Source organism: Triturus cristatus, chromosome 11, assembly GCF_964204655.1.
Source record: "Triturus cristatus chromosome 11, aTriCri1.1, whole genome shotgun sequence".
Lineage (NCBI taxonomy): Eukaryota > Metazoa > Chordata > Amphibia > Caudata > Salamandridae > Triturus > Triturus cristatus.
In genome coordinates this window covers 136,688,981-136,704,875 of record NC_140594.1, presented here as the reverse complement: position 1 = coordinate 136,704,875, position 15,895 = coordinate 136,688,981, and the positions used below count along the sequence as shown (strand labels likewise).

Sequence of the window (15,895 nt, the reverse complement as noted above, 5' to 3'; positions counted from 1 at the left end):
TGAAGTTCAATTGAATTGTGGAGTTCCACAAGGCTCCTCTCTCTACCCTCATCTCTTTAATCTCTATATCCGTCCTCTGGTTCACTCTCTCAAAAACATGAAGGTCAATATTTTCTAATTAGGCTGATGACATGCAACGCCTTTTTTACGACTGAGAATACTCTAATTCAAAGTTGCATTTCCAAGACACCATGCTATTAATCCGGGATTGGATGAACAGCAACCATCTGAAACTAAACCATGACAAAAAAGAGATGGTAGTCACCAAAAATAGGTTTGACCTGTGAAGTCCCTCCTTCTGGCCCAATTCGATGCCCCCCTCCCCACTCCCCCCTAAAAAAAAAGCAAAAAGTCTTGGCTTCAATACTGACGAGGAGCTATCTTTGAAACAGCAAATTGGTTCAGTGATATCTTCCTGCTTATTCCAACTTTAAAGAATTAAGAAGATAAAGACATTTCTTACTACTGATGCCTTGGTCCAAGTTATAATAGTTGTAGTCATTTCAAGAATTGACTATGCCAATTGCCTCAACTGGAGTCTTCCAAAACATCTTACCCGCAGGCTCCAGTTGATTCAAAACCAGGCTGCTCGGCTGATCTGTCAATTTCCCAACCACTGCCACATTTCTCAAGCGACAAGAGATCTTCGTTGGCTCCCTGTTGCCCAGAGATCCATGTTCAAAGCATGTTGTACTATCTTCAAGGCTTTGCACACGAATAGTCCAGCGTTTACCAAATCTCGGATCTAGAAGTACTCCCCCAATAGGGATCTTAGATCCACTCATCTACACTATTTAGTGATTCCCCAATTTAAGAGGAATAGGAATGGTGAAGTCAAGTTCTCAGTCACCTCACCCAGTGTCTGGAACGCTCAGCCTATGGAACTTCGGACCACCTCAAAATATGGAAAGTTCAGACAAATGTTGAAGACTTGGCTCATTAAGCAAGCCTATTAATAAGTATCCTGAGCTGTGCTAAGATAGTTACCTAGCGCCCAGAGACCGTTTGCTGGATGTGTGCTCTATAAGTTACAGTAACATAACGTAACATGGAGAAGTGAGGTGCTGCCCCCACGCTTACTCAGGTGAATGGGAGTGGGGCAAAAAAGCGGAATCCTGCTTCAATTTCTAGTGTTTCTTTCACTTACCTGCGAAGATGAGCCTCTGGAGTGGCTCCATCGAGAGCGGGAACAGTGGACACGGAGTGTGATTTGGAACAGTACCTGCACTAATTCCTTTTATGCTTGGCGATATGATAGTTTCAGGTTCATTGAGTCACAGCTCGACCCCAAGCACACCTGATGGGGATCTGTAACAGACATTTGCTTGTGACAGTCACTACAGATCGCTAAACCTGTCATTTTGAGGCGGCATCCCTTGCACACTTAAGAACGTTTCAAGGTAAATCTCAGAGAGACATGTGGAGAGCTCTGGATCCACGGAAAGAAAGGAACTGACGTCTGTGCAGGAGTGGCACCTATATAGGCTCCACATATCACTTCCGGAGTGGAATGGCGTCAGTGTAGAGCCACACAAAGCGCCACCTTCCGGTACGCAGAGGCACTGCGGACAAGTTTCACAATACAGTCTGACACCTATGGAGCATTCAAAAGGTGAGGAATCTGCAGCTAACAGTCTCTATCAGAAACTGGTGACCTTGAAGGATTGAAATATTTACATGGATTGTTCAGGGGAATGGCCTTAAACCTGGACCCGAGACCAGGCCTGCAAATTGGAGTGGAAACAAGAACCAAGTTTCAATCATGCTTAATTTTTTATTGAGAAACTGAGAGGTAAGTCTCCTTGTCCCAGAAAAAAAAAAACAGAAAAGTTTAAATTCCTATTCAACACCTTAAAATATAAAGGAATATTTTATATGAACACATACTCTTTTGACAAACATTTATTTGAAGGAACTCTTGGATTTATACTCACAGCATCAGCTTCAGCTTTTTCCCGCGATACTCTCCCTCCAGCAACTACAGACTCCAATGCTGTGACCCATCGCTGCTTATCTGGGAAGCTTGGTGCTAACAAGTACAGCGTTCTCCCAGGAAAGCATGTCGTATGTGGGTGAGACTCCAGCTTCAAGACATATGGCACATCTGAAAATTACAATAAAAAGAAACCTTAAATCAGTAAAACTTAAATTCCATGTTCATGAAAGCCACAGAATGATCCCTAGGAACTACAAGGGTTTGACCCCCATGATCAGAGAAAAAAGTGTAGTACCACTAGAAAAACATGCCTGCATTTGGTGGAGGTAAGGGGGCTTAGTGAAAGGGCTTAACAGGAAACCTAGGCATGGATGGTCAGCTGCAGGTGGCATTTGGATTAAGAGACTGAAAAGGCTTTGAGGCGGATGTGGCTGGGAGGAGGAGGGGGGGGGGGGGGGGGGTATGTGGACTGACCCGAACGCCGGCCCCCAGAGGTTGGTTCTGTGCAGGCTTCTGGCTGAACGACCGTGTCGGGGTGCCCCTTCCGTGGCCACGAAAGGAAAGAAAAGCAGATGTGGCCGGGCACGTGGAGGAGAGACCTAAGGACTTGGTCGTAGCCTGGGAGTCCTTAAAACGCTCCAGCGCACTATCGGCCTTAATCACCAAACAAGCAAGTACCATCAAAGGGCATGTCCATTAGAGAAATTTGAACATCCCCTGAAAAACCAGAGGACCGCAACCAGGCGTGGCGACGTAGGGCCACTGTTGTGAAAATTGCCCTACCCAGTGAGTCTGCGGTGTCCAGTCCACACGTGATGACGAACTTTGCTGCATCTTTCCCCTCTGCAAAAGCTTGAGAAAGCACTGTCCGAACCTTCTTCGGACACTGAGGCAGCACCTGCGCAACCGTATCCCACACAGCGTGGGAATAGCGGCCCAAGAGGCATGCGGTGTTCACCGACCGCAGCCCTAAGCTGGCAGATGAAAACAGTTTCTTGTCGAACTTTTCCAGCTTCTTGGATTCCTTATCTGCTGGGGCGGTAGGGAATGCGTTTTGGGAAGTGGAGGCTTGAATGACCAAGCTCTACGGGGTAGGGTGGATTGTCAAAAAAGCAGGGACGGCCGGGCGAGGACGCCTGGCCATGTTTTTATCCACGGGAAGCCCCGTGGATGGTCTAGACCAGGTGCCCATCAATACGTCAGTTAACACCTCGTTGAACGTTAGCAGGGGCTCCATAGAGCTTGCTGCCGGTTGAAGTACTTCAGTGAGGAGATTAGTTTTGAGGGACACCATAGGAAGGTCGAGGTCAAGGGCCTCAGCTGCTCTACGGAGCACAACAGTGTATGTGGCGCCCTCCAACATAACCAAAGGAGTAGGAGAAAGAAAACCAGGGTCAGACGAGAGGTCAAGGCCACCTGCATCCTCCAACTCTTCTGTCCATTCCGGTTCTGACCCGCACTGCCGTGCAAGAGGGTCTTCAGACCCCTCCCAGTTGTCCCCTTTCTCCACTGCCCATGGAACAGGTTGCGGCGGTGGGGGAGGCACAGGGGAATATAAATGGTCGAGCGGTGCCGTGTACCAATTAGGGTCCCAACCAGGAACAAAATTGTCCTGGAACCCGGGCAAGGGTGGTGGTGGAACGAATGGAACCCACTGCGGCGCCGGGGGCGGAGGACGCTGCAACGCCGGGGCCAGAGCCGCCGGCAGAGGACCTTGCGGTGCTGGGCCCGGAGCCGGCAAGGGAAGGCCCTCAGCTGGGACCGCGGGGCCCAAAGGCGCGCCGGTGGGAGCCCGAGGCCTGAAAAGACGGTCCATGGCAGCAAAAAAATCTTGCACCTGGGCAGGAGTCGCCAACGGACCCGGATAAGGTGGGTAGGTCGCGGGACTCACAGGCTCCAAAGGAGCCGTGGGACCCCCGGCCCCCTCGTCCACGTCCAGAGACCGATTGGGGGATGTCGGTGACCGGAAACGCTTCTCTGACTTCTTATGTGTGCAGACTTCGACCCCGAGGAGCGATGGTGATGGCTCCGCACGTGGTCCCTCAAACAACCCCTGGACCTCGAACGGCGCAGGGGCGACTGCCGGGCCTCCAGCAGCTTGTGGGACCGCTCCCGCAAGGCCTTCGGAGCCATGGCCAGACAGTCCAAACATGACTGGGAGTCATGATCACACTCCAGACACTAGAGACAGATGCCATGGGGGTCCCGCAGGATTTAAATCCAGGCATCCCTACGTGGCACCAGGAGTCAAAGACTCAAAAATGGAAGACAAAAGTCTCCAAAGTTTAGTCAAAAAGTGACTAGGGTATGTGCTCTAACCGAATCTGCGCTTGCTGGCGCGGAATAAGAACTGCCGTCAGCGCGCATGGGTGGGGCCTTAGTAGTCTCCGTGACATCATCTCGGCGCCTACGACGCCAGCGACTGACGCAGAGCCGCACAACGCCACCTTCCGACGCGCAGGGGTACTGCGGACGAAAAACTTTACGGATCCATTCTGACGCCTGGGGATATTCTAAGGTAAGGAATATCACTAACGTGTCTCTTTCAGATAGTAGTGTTAAGTAAACGTGTGCAAAGAAGCATACGTAGCTGCCTGGCAGATGTCATGAAGGGGGACTCCACGTCCCAAAGCAATAGTGGCTGCCGTCACCCTGGTGGAATGGGCGCGCAACCCCACTGGAGGTTCCTTTTTTGCTAAGGAATTGCAGATTTTGATGCAAAGAACGACCCATTGGGCGATGGTTCGTTTTTGCACGGCCCGACCTTTCTTGGAACCCACATAGCCAACAAAGAGTTGGCCATCCACCCGGAATTGTTTTGTGCGATCTAGATAGAATGAAAGCGCACGTTTTGGATCCAGACGGTGGAATCTTCTCTTCCTCTTTAGAAGGAAGTGGGGGCGGGAAGAAGGTGGGTAAAGTAATGGCCTGTCCTATGTGGAAAGAGGTAACCATTTTGGGAGGAAAGAAGGCCAAGTGCGAAGGACAACTTTGTCCGGATGAACATCAAGGAAAGGTTTGGAAGAAAGAGCCTGAAGCTCACTCAACCTGCGAGGTGATTGCAACCAAAAGGTTGTAAGTGTCAGAAGTCTGAGAGGACAGTTATGTAGCAGCTCGAAAGGAGCGCACATAAGATAGGTCAGAACCAGGTTCAAGTCCCACTGAGGCACTATGAAAGGAATTGGAGGAAACAAGTGTGTAATGCGCTTAACCCCTTCAGTGCCCATGACGAGATAGTCTCGTCATGGAGCACGGTTGCGCTGTGCCCATGACGAGACTCTCGTCATGAACCCCGCCCGCTAATTCAACGCCCGGCACAGGGCGGGGAAAGGGCGGGGCACTGAAGAGGTTAAGGAAGCGATTTACAATAGGGACTTGAAAAGAAAAAGGCTGGTCAGGAAGCCGAAGGAAGGCCGAAATGTCCGAAAAATAGCCTTTTAGAGTGCCCAGAGAAGAGACCTGCTGGACCAAAGAAAGAATGAAGAGGAGAACCTCTGAAAGGTGGGCAGAGAGGGATCCACAGGCTTTGCTGAGCACCATGCCACAAACTTGTTCCATCTACAGACGTATACTGTTTTGGTGGAGGGATGCTTGGCTGCCAAGATAACTTTACAGACTTCGGGAGGAAGGTCGAAAGCTGTCAACTGTTGCCACTCAATCTCCACGCAAGAAGGTGGAGACTGAATAGGTTCGGGTGGAGGACCGTTTCCTGCTGCTGTGACAGAAGATCCTCCCGAAGGGGCAGTCAGACCGGAGGACCGATGGCCATGTGTAAGAGCTTGGGATACCATACTCTTCGAGCCCAGTCCGGGGCCACAAGAATGACTTGGGCCCGGTCAAGCTTAATCTTCTTCAGCACTCTGGGTAGAAGTGGTATACGCGGAAAGGCATATAGAAGACCTCAACTCCACTCACGACGAAAAACATCGCCGAGCGAGTGCCGCCTTGGAAATTCCAACGCGCAGAACTGCTGACATTGCGCATTCTCTTCGGTGGCGACATCAGAGTGAAGACTCCATTCGTGATCCATCATGCACCAGAGTTTCTCCGCCCTTGTTCCAGCCATGTCCAGAGCCTTTTGACATAGGGTCCACGACCCCACCCCGTCCTGGTTGTTGCAGTACCATATGGCGGTGTTGTCTGTGAACACCTACGCTACTCTCCCTTTAACAGAAGGAAGGAATGCCTTCAGTGCAAAACAGATTGCCCAAAGCTCCAGAAGGTTGACGTGGAGCCCTGAGTCCGCCGTAGACCAGAGGCCTCTGTTCTCTGCCTGTTCCATGTGGCCACCCCACCCCAGAAGTGATGCATCTGTCACCACTGTGAATACTGGCTGAGGAAGGGAGAGGGACATGCCAATCCTAGTTTGTTAGCCACCACTGCAATTGATGCACAGTGCCCTCCGAGATCTGGATGCAATCGGCAATATTCCCCTGATGCTGTACCCACTGGAACTTCAGGTCACACTGCAGAGCCCCCATAAACCACCTGGCATAACCACCAGCAAGATGCAAGAGGCCATGTAGCCTCAGGGTCATTCTGACCAAAACCCAGGATAGAGGCTGAAAGATCGGAATCATGGTCCGAATATCCCCGACTCGCTGCTTGGGACGATAAGCCCGAAACTGTGCTGTGTCCAGAACCGCTCCGATGAAAAGGAGCTTCTGAAAGGGAATCAGATGTGACTTCAGCAGGTTGATGGTGAACCCCAGCGAATGCAGGAGGTCGGCCGTAGTCTGGAGGTGGGAGACGACACCCTGGGGCGAGCCCGCCTTCAACAGCCAGTCGTTGAGATAGGGAAAGACTGGAACCCCTGCTCTGCGCAGATGAGCTGCGGCTACAGCCATCACTTTTATGAACACCCGAGGGGTGAAAGTGCTTGTGGCCTACCGTGAACCGTAGGTAATGCCGATGGGACGGCAGGACGGGGATGTGAAAATAAGCGTCCAGCAAATCCAACAATACCATCCTGTCTCCAGGGTGGAGGGCAGACAGGACCTGAGCCAGTGTCAACATTTTGAACTTTTCCTTCCGGAGGAAGCGGTTGACGTTCCTGAGATCCAAGATAGGACGCAGGCCCTTGTCCTTCTTGGGCACCAGAAAGTAGTGGGAACAACAACCACGGCCTACTTCTGGGGCAGGAACTCGCTCGATAGCTCCCTTGGCCAAGAGAGCTGTAACTTCCTGTTGGAGAAGGACCAAGTGATCCTCCGACATGCGATGGAATTGAGGTGGCATGGATGGGGGGGGGGGGGGGGGGGGTGTAGTCTCGAAGGGAAGGGAGTAGCCCCTTCGGACCATCCGCAAAACCAACTTGTCCGACATGATGTTGAGCCAGTGGAGGAGGTGATGGCGAATCCTGCCGCCCACTGGAGAATGATGGGCCTGAAAGGTCGGACTAGGAGGGCTTGGAGGCTGCCGCAGAGGAGGTGCTGGTGGACTGGCGCACCCACGGGCCCCCAGACCCATGATGGTGGGTCCCACATCTCAGCCGCGTAGAGGCTGGACAGCTTGCCCAGGCCTGTGGCTCTGGGTGGAACGTGCCGAGGCACCCCTTCCGTAGCCACAAAAGGTGCAAAAAGCAGCCTGCGCGGGTCGAGATGTGGAAGCGAGGCCCAAGGATCTGGCCGCAGCCCTAGAGTCGTTAAAGAGCTTGAGCGCGTTGTCTGCTTTGTTGACAAACAAGCGACGGCCATCAAAGGGCATGTCCAAAAGTGTAGCTTGGACATCACTCAAACAGCCAGTGGACCTCAGCCAGGTGTAGCGTCGTAGGGCTAGTGACGTTGAAATAGTCCTGCCCAGCAAGTCGGTGCTGTCCAGCCCACATCGGATGGAGAACTTCGCTGTGTCTCTCCCTTCGGCCCCTGCAGGGGAGAGCACGGCCCGGGCCTCCTCTGGGCACTGTGCCAGTACCGGCGTGACGGGTGTCCTACACAGAATGGGAGTAACGGCCCAAGAGACACGCAGTTTTCACCGACCGCAGTCCTAAGCTGGAGGAAGAAAAAATCTTCTTCCCAAGATGGTCCAGTTTCTTGGATTCCCTATCAGGTGGTGCGGTAGGGAATGTGCCCTTGGAAGTCCAGGCTTAGACCACCAAGTTCTCAGGGGTGGGGTGTTAGGAGAGGAAAATGGGTTTGCCCATGTTCGGGCGGTGACGTTGGGCAATCATCCTATCCACAGGAGCATCTGTGTTGGGCTTGGACCAAGTGCCCAAAAGGATGTCCATGAGGGCCTCATTGAATGGCAGCAGGGGCTCCAAAGAGGCCGCTGCCGGTTGAAGCACCTCGGTCAGGAGGTTAGTCCTAACTGCCACTGTAGGAAGCTCAAGGTTTAAGGCCTCAGCTGCCCTACGCAACACCACTGCGTATGAAGCACCCTCCTCCATAGCCATGGTAGGGGGAGAAAGCATGTCATGGTCTGGAGAAGTGTCCAGACCACTGGCCTCACCCAACTCCTTTCTCCAGTCCAGTTCTTCCAACTGGTCTGCCAGAGGGTTCACAGACCCCTCCCAGTCCTCCTCACCCTCCTCTGGTAGCCACTCAGGGCGATAGGGAGCACCAGGGGAGAACAGGGGTACTAAAGTACCGGTCGGCCCGTTACCGACGTCAGTCGATGTCATTCCGGTTCCGTGTCCACATTGAGGGGAAGGCTGGGTTCGACGTCGGTTGGGGACACAATCAGCGTTGGAGGGGGCACCAATGATTCAGCAGTGAAGGTGGTGTCACAAGGTCGACCGGCGCCAATCTGGATCCAGACCTGGATCCCTGGGGGCCCTCTGGCGCCGAAGCCATCAAAATCCTAGAGCCCCCAGCCGAGTTGGCGGGGCCCGAAGGCGCACCGGCGGAGTCGGGATGCCCAAATATGGAATGGAGGACTTCGTAAAAGCTACGAAGTTGGGCAGGGTTGCTCTGGCTCCCGGAAAGGGAGGGAGGCTTGGCGCCGACCCAACAGGCTCCAAGGGCGGAGCCAGACGACTACCATCCACATCCCGCGTTGCTTCTTCGCCGTCTTTTTGTGCTTCGACTTACCCAAAGACTTCGACGAGGAGTGGTGGTGATGGTTCCGCAACCGGTCCCGCGACCTCCCTCTTGACCTGGACCGCTAAAGGCGTGGAGCCGACTGTCGGGCCTCCAGAAGCTTTCTGGACCGCTCCCGCAAAGACTTCGGGGCCATGGGCCGGCAGTCAAAGCATGACGTCATGGTCACGCTCCAGACATCAGAGGCATACAAGATGGAGGTCCGTCACCAATATCAGCTTGTGGCAGCAGCCACAAGGCTTGAAGCCAATCTGCCGAGATGACATCCATGTGCACCAGTAGTCGTAACGACTCGAAAAGATGTCGACAAAGTCGCAAAAAGAGAGTCGAAAAGTGACTCGAGGTAACGCTCTCTTTAGATCTGCGCTGGTTGGCATGGAAAAAGAAAGAACTTACGTCAGCATGCAGGGGCGGCGTCTAAGTAGATACCACAACGTCATTCCGGCGACCATGACGCCAACGACGAATGCGGAGTCGACCGACGACACCTACCGACGTGCAGGGGTACTGCTGAAGAAAAATTCTCTGGATAAAGTCTGATGCCTGGGGGTAATTCTAAGGTTAGGAATCCATAACTAATAGTCTCTTTCAGATAGGCCTCTTACTTGCCACATATAATGGAAACAAGATGGTGTTGTCATGCTCTGGATTCTCCCACTACCATTTCATTATAAATCACCAGTCAAGACTCTTATTAATCTGTACCAGATCTCAAGATGCAGTTTTTTTCAGTTAAAGAATATGAGGTTGACTTTGGTAAGTGGTATGGGACTACATCTTAAGTAATTAAAAATGAAGAAAGTCATGTTTTAGTCAGTGACCTGCAAGGGTTCATTCGACGTCTCAGTCTTGGGCAAACGGTGTTCGACTTCTGTCTGGCCACTGTCATTAAAGTTCTACATAAAGGCTTTCCATTGAGATAGTTTCACAAACCCATTCATCCCATGTAGACAGGTTGCAATGCCACCATTCTCCAAAAGGATTACATGTCACCTGCGTAAAACGTAACATGATCTAGATGTTTTTTCAGGTGAACAGATATTTTTGCTCACATGAAACTTTTACAACTTTTTAATACTACGAATTAAAAATCATAAGAAAACCAAATCCAACGGTCGACACACAAGAGCCTCCTGCTCACTTCTTGAATTCCGTAAAAAGCTGAAGATCTGGCTTTTCGAGTAGTTCCATTAGGCTCTAGGTTTGGCTAGACTCACGCCTGCTCAGCGCCAGGATACTCTCCTGGGTGATAGCGAGAGCTACAAATATGGATAACATAATATATCCTACCCAGATATCATGTAACACTGAAACCCAACATTTGTCAGTGTAACCTCTTCCCCAACAACACAGTCAGCCTGGACCAGCCCTTAACACTGCAACTGCTTATAAAACCTTTGAACACTTTATAAGATACTTTATAAAAAGCAAGCAATTTACAAGGAGGCCTTCGACACAATACTACACGTTGTTATTTTAGTGGGAACCTGTTATGTGTGGTGCAACGATCACGGGAAGACAAGACCTCCTAATTCCCAAATAGTGAATGAATTCACATAAACATTTACAAAAGAATGATCAGCACCAACTTATTTACAAGCATGAATTGATTTGCTAAGATCGTTGTTCTCATCAAGTGAAATCCAAAAGATTTTCATGGAAACGTTTTTTAATAATCCTTTATTTATTTTTTCACATCACAGTGTAGCCAACGCGTTTTGTCCCTTCGCAGGACTTCTTCAGGACTCAGTCACGTGATATTTTCATGTAATAGATGTATTGTCTCCAATGTTCAACTGCATACAATTTTCATTCTGCTTATTTCGTTGATGTTTGTTGGGTTCAATACCTCGAAATAAAACTATTTCTTTTTCTAATATTTCAGGCCTGCGTTGGCCACCGCATCAGTAGTGTGCGATCAAAATGCCCATTGGCCCCCTTCGAGTGATCTCCAGAAATGGTATCAAACCATTTCCAGAGAACACTCAAAAAATCACATGACTGAGCCCTGAAGTAGTCCCACGAAGGGACGAAACGCGTGGGCTATACGTGAAGAAAAAAAAAAGAATAAAGGATTATTAAAAAACTTAATACGGCTCCATGAAATTTTTGGGATTTCACTTGATGAGAACAACGATCTTAGCAAATCAATTCATGGTTGCAAATAAGTGTGTGCTGATCATCCTTTTGTAAATACTTTATAAAAAGATAATCCTCAGAAAACCAAATTCACATCTTACAATTTGTAAATGATATAATCTAAATTCCCTCAACATGATGCGCACAAGTATGAAAATCTTCTAAAATTCAGCATCAATATTTAAGTTTCCACTCCAGTCACTAAATTCTCCGTCACTGAATGACAGGTGTTTATACCATTTTCTTCAAAGAATTTCCTAATGTATTGAAATTCCTAAAGTATTACTATCTGAGAACCAACAAGCCAAGTTACAATAGCAATGTGTTTAATATAGTCTCCTGAGACATTATGGAAGTCTGCTCCAAGTCGTCTCCATCAACAACCAGGACATTTGTTGGGTGTGAAAGAGCATACATTTTAACCTGTGCACGTGCAAAGATAATCTATTCAAATACGTTATAGGAGAGACCCTGTACTAAGCTGTAGGGCCAAGAGGGGTCTAGCATGGAAATGCTGCCAATTACTAATTCTATTTTAACATTTTACACATTCCTTTGCAACTTTCTTCAATGCAAGTCAGGGCTGATCAGCATTAACACCGCTGAAATCACAATCTTGACTCAATATGATCACAATAATTGTCTTGTACACAGGGGTTTCAGCTATGGTACATTTGGAAACCTTAACATAATAAAGGAGTGCCCTTTTGCTGCCATGAATATGACCAAACCAAAAGACAGCCTGGAAAGAATGCACCAAGTACCATAGCTAAATCAAATTACGATCAATCCTAATCACATATATTGGCTTTCACAGACATTTCTCACCTGTCTTGGCAGTATTTGCAAGCTCTGAGGCTCCCACAGCTCCATGGATGGTCACATCTCCATCAGGAAGGCACAGCTCAAACTCTTCTACTGGTCTGTGGTTACCTAAAGGACAAAAAATTATCAACAGCAGTTGAAAAAGCATATTTTAGGGAACAGAGCAGGGTAAAAATCAGGTGTTTAACTGGGTTACAACAGATTCTTGTCAAAGTACACTATTGCTGTTTTTCCTACAGCACATGAAAGTGCAATGTATATTAAAATGAAAGAACCAGTGTATGTTTTCATCACAAATACTTTATCTGATTTAGTCACAGTAAATCATAAACGTACGTGATAGTAAAGTGCAGCAGTCAAATAAAAACATTTTTAAAACAAACTCATCTCATAGGTCAGAATGAAACACCCCTTTCAAAAACCATGATACATAAAAACACACATTTATAACTGGCTAAAAATTTAAAATATAACAATGCTGGCTGTACTTAGGAGGAGGAAGCTCTGAATCTTTGACCTCCTAGAGGGCGTGGAAGAACAGGCCACATCTTGTGGTGCCTTCATAGAAAAATGGTTACCACAATCTCTGGGCTTGAGTTTTACAAAAGACTTCAAAATAAATAGCGCTCTTCCAGCCTAAAAAACAACTCAATACCCAGAGCCCTGATTTTGCGCCTCCTTCACTACTCTCACACAGATACAATTCTCTCTGGCACGGATCCTCCATTGGCTTCTCGCAAGACTACTCCAAAGACACAGTGAAAAGATGGAAAGCATTCCTTGCCCTAAGCAACGTTTTGAAAGATCTGGCAATACAGTTCTCCTTCATTGGACCTACACAATGGAAAACCGTCTAAAACGGGAAAACCTCCATCTTCGACGACCCTGTGGACTTGGATTCATTCACTGCAGAGATACAGGAGTTGAACATGAACTCTTAGGTTACTATTTGATCCTCGTACTCATATGTAATCTACGACTAATCCCTAAACCGCTAGTGGTGTATCATTAAGCTACTAACCTTACCTTAACCTCTTAAACCTTTAAGAACTTAACATACTAAAACGTTTTCCTCACCAACTAAATATTCCCACCTACAATGCCATAATCATATAACGTTACAATACCTTTCATTAACAATCGTGGTAACTGACCCCAACTAACCACTACTAACTTTTCCATCAACACTTAGTAAGATGCCCAATGCCAACGCGCATGCACATAATTAATTCGGACATTGAAACATTAAAGCACTATTATTGTTCCAAACATATGCACCTAGCACCTATCCCAAAGCACCAACTCAGCATCAAAACTCTTAGACCACTACACTCCTTACAAATGCTGCTGTCTCGCACCCTTCTCTGAAATGGTCGCTCCACACTGGATAGATAATTTTCACTCCATAACTTACACTATCTTCCCAGAAGATGTCCCGCCCCTGTGTCATCTATAGACAAGAGTCTCCCATGAACATTATGTGTCTCTTTTCCACCCTAGAAATGCTTAACAGTCACTTACGTCTTGTTCACCATCAGACCCTATGATTCATTGGCTCTTTAGGCGGCCATAATCACAAGTACAGGTAATGTGTTACCATAATTTCCAAAGTTCAGGTAGCACTCGCTATGAACAATGGGTGTTCAATACATCCATCTACTACATCCAGATAAACAGTAAACTTAGCTGCACCATGTACTTTTCTTCTCTTCCTACACTGTGTTCAATATTAACTAACTCAGCCTGCTGGACTTAAATGTTATCTTTGGCAAACTAGATGTGTACTAGACCAATATGAACCACCCTCGCCTGGTTACATCACATCACTCAACTAGTGATTGAGGCTTCAACGTTACTTCAGAGCTACTTTATCTAAATAATGTTGTAAAGTATGTTCACTTTGGTCGATAAGTCATATTTCTGGCTACCATGCACACCTTGCGCCTCTCATAATTCACTTATCATGCATCAGTTAATGAAGTACAAGTTACTTACCTTCGGTAACGATGTATCTGGTAGAGACGATTCTAGCCGCAGATTCCTTAACGTAGAATTATCCCCAGGCGTGAGACTGGACCCGGAAAACTTTCTTGCACAGCATCTCTGCGTGCCAGGGGGGGAGGGAGGGGGTAAGGAGGGCGCGGCACCACGCGACTCCGCCCCGACATCCTCTGCGGGCGTGATGTCAGCGAGGTTACATAAGCCCCACCCCGGCGCGCTGACGTCAGTTTGCTTCGGATAACTTTTTCCGCGCCACAACGCGGAGCCATCACAACAAAACTGAGGAGAGCATGGGAACAGTGTGCGAAAAAACCAGAGAAACAAAATAGAGAGAAACAAAAGGTGAGAAACAACACCAGGTGGCACCAAGGCACCAGAAGGCGACAACAGCAGGCCAGAGCAGGAAAAGAGCAGAGCACCACTCTGAGGAACAACTGCGCAAGCCAAGGCGAAAGCACCAGGTGGCAGTAAAGCACCAGAAGGCCAGAGGAGCTAAGCCAGAGCAAGAACAGTGCAAAGTACCACTCCGTGGAACCACCTTGCAAGGCGAGAGCCATTCCAGAGGCACAAGCATGGGAAAGGAGAGAGAGAGAGAGAGAGAGAGAGAGAGAGAGAGAGAGAGAGAGAGAGAGAGAGAGAGAGAGAGAGAGAGAGAGAGAGAGAGAGACTGCAACCACAACCATAAAGGGAAGGGCCACAAGCCCCGAACAGAGGAACAACAGCAATCCATCCCCAGACTACACTGCCAAGGATGGCCATACCTCCTGAAAGGAGTAGGAGGACAAAGGACAGGTAATCCATCCACAGACTACATTGCCAAGGAGGGCCATAACCTCTGAAAGGAGTAAGAGGGCAATGGACAGATAAAAGAACCCCCAACGAAGAAGACCGGGTGGGGATCAGAAACTCTAACAACAGAGGGAAAGAGCAAAAGTAGGCCCTCATGCTGCAGAGAAACCAGCTGGAGGAATGCCTGACTGGAAGAAAACGAAGAGGACACCCACAGAAGATACGCCACCCAGAGGGAGGCGACGGTAGAAACCAAAGCAGAGGGTCCTCGCAGAACGGGGAGGAAGGGCGTGTCGTGAAGGAATCTGCGGCTAGAATCGTCCCTACCAGATACATCGTTACTGAAGGTAAGTAACTTTTACATCTGATAGAGACTACTAGCTGCGACTCGTCTCCGGAGAAGATGAAACAAACAGCTGCCGAACCTCTGGAGAAGAAGGGGCGTCCGAAGACTAATCAACGACCCGATGTAAGACCGGTGCCGTAGAGAGTGCCACCGGCGTCAGGTCAATGTCGACCGGTGCCAAAGGGGACACCAGAACGACCTCCGGCGCAGCGCGGGAGACCGGGGCTGGGTCTGAGCCGGGGCGGCTAAGCTACGGCACTGAAAAGGCGTCGACTCGACCTCCGACGAGGCAGCCGCCTGCGTGGAGGGACGAGGGGGGCCCGGGGACATGCCCCAACCCCTAGCCAGGGCCAGCAGCCGTCTGAGCGGCGTCACCTCGGCTTCGGACAAGGCCGCCGCCTGCCCAGAGGACCGAGGGGGACTCGAGGACACGCCTCGAACCCTGGCAACATCTCGCGACACCACAGGGACCCCCACGGGGGTTTGCAGCGAGGCAGACGCGCCAAAGTCCGAAGGAGAAAACCCCGAAGGGCCGCACCCCTACGGCACCACATCCTCCGAACCTGGATCTGAACCTGTCCGCGGCGGAGACGCTGGCGACGCCGCAGGAATCCCCGCACGCAGCAAGGGATCCGCAGACGTCCCAGGAAGTGAAGAAGGAAGAGCCAACGAGGCCTGCAAGGCCGCCGCATAGGCCTCCATCTGGGCTCTGGTCGCCCCCGCGCCGGGGAATGGCGGATAGGGTGGCGAAGAACCCACGCCCCCAACAGGCCAGGTACCGGGCCTCTGGGACAAACTGCGACATTTACCAACAGGTGAGCA

At 49.7% G+C, this 15,895-nt stretch overlaps 1 protein-coding gene across 6 annotated transcripts in view; it reads right to left on the bottom strand.

Moving 5' to 3' along the window:
- The window catches only part of CIT (citron rho-interacting serine/threonine kinase), a 1,313,172-nt gene that overhangs the window by 334,118 nt on the left and 963,159 nt on the right, over positions 1 to 15,895 (bottom strand). For all 6 annotated transcript variants that reach the window (XM_085636268.1, XM_085636269.1, XM_085636271.1 and 3 more), the window contains exons 36-37: positions 11,941 to 12,045; positions 1,935 to 2,104 (exon numbers count right to left, since the gene is read on the bottom strand). In XM_085636268.1, the coding sequence (XP_085492394.1) occupies positions 1,935 to 2,104; positions 11,941 to 12,045 (275 nt within the window). The remainder of the gene's footprint in view (positions 1 to 1,934; positions 2,105 to 11,940; positions 12,046 to 15,895) is intronic.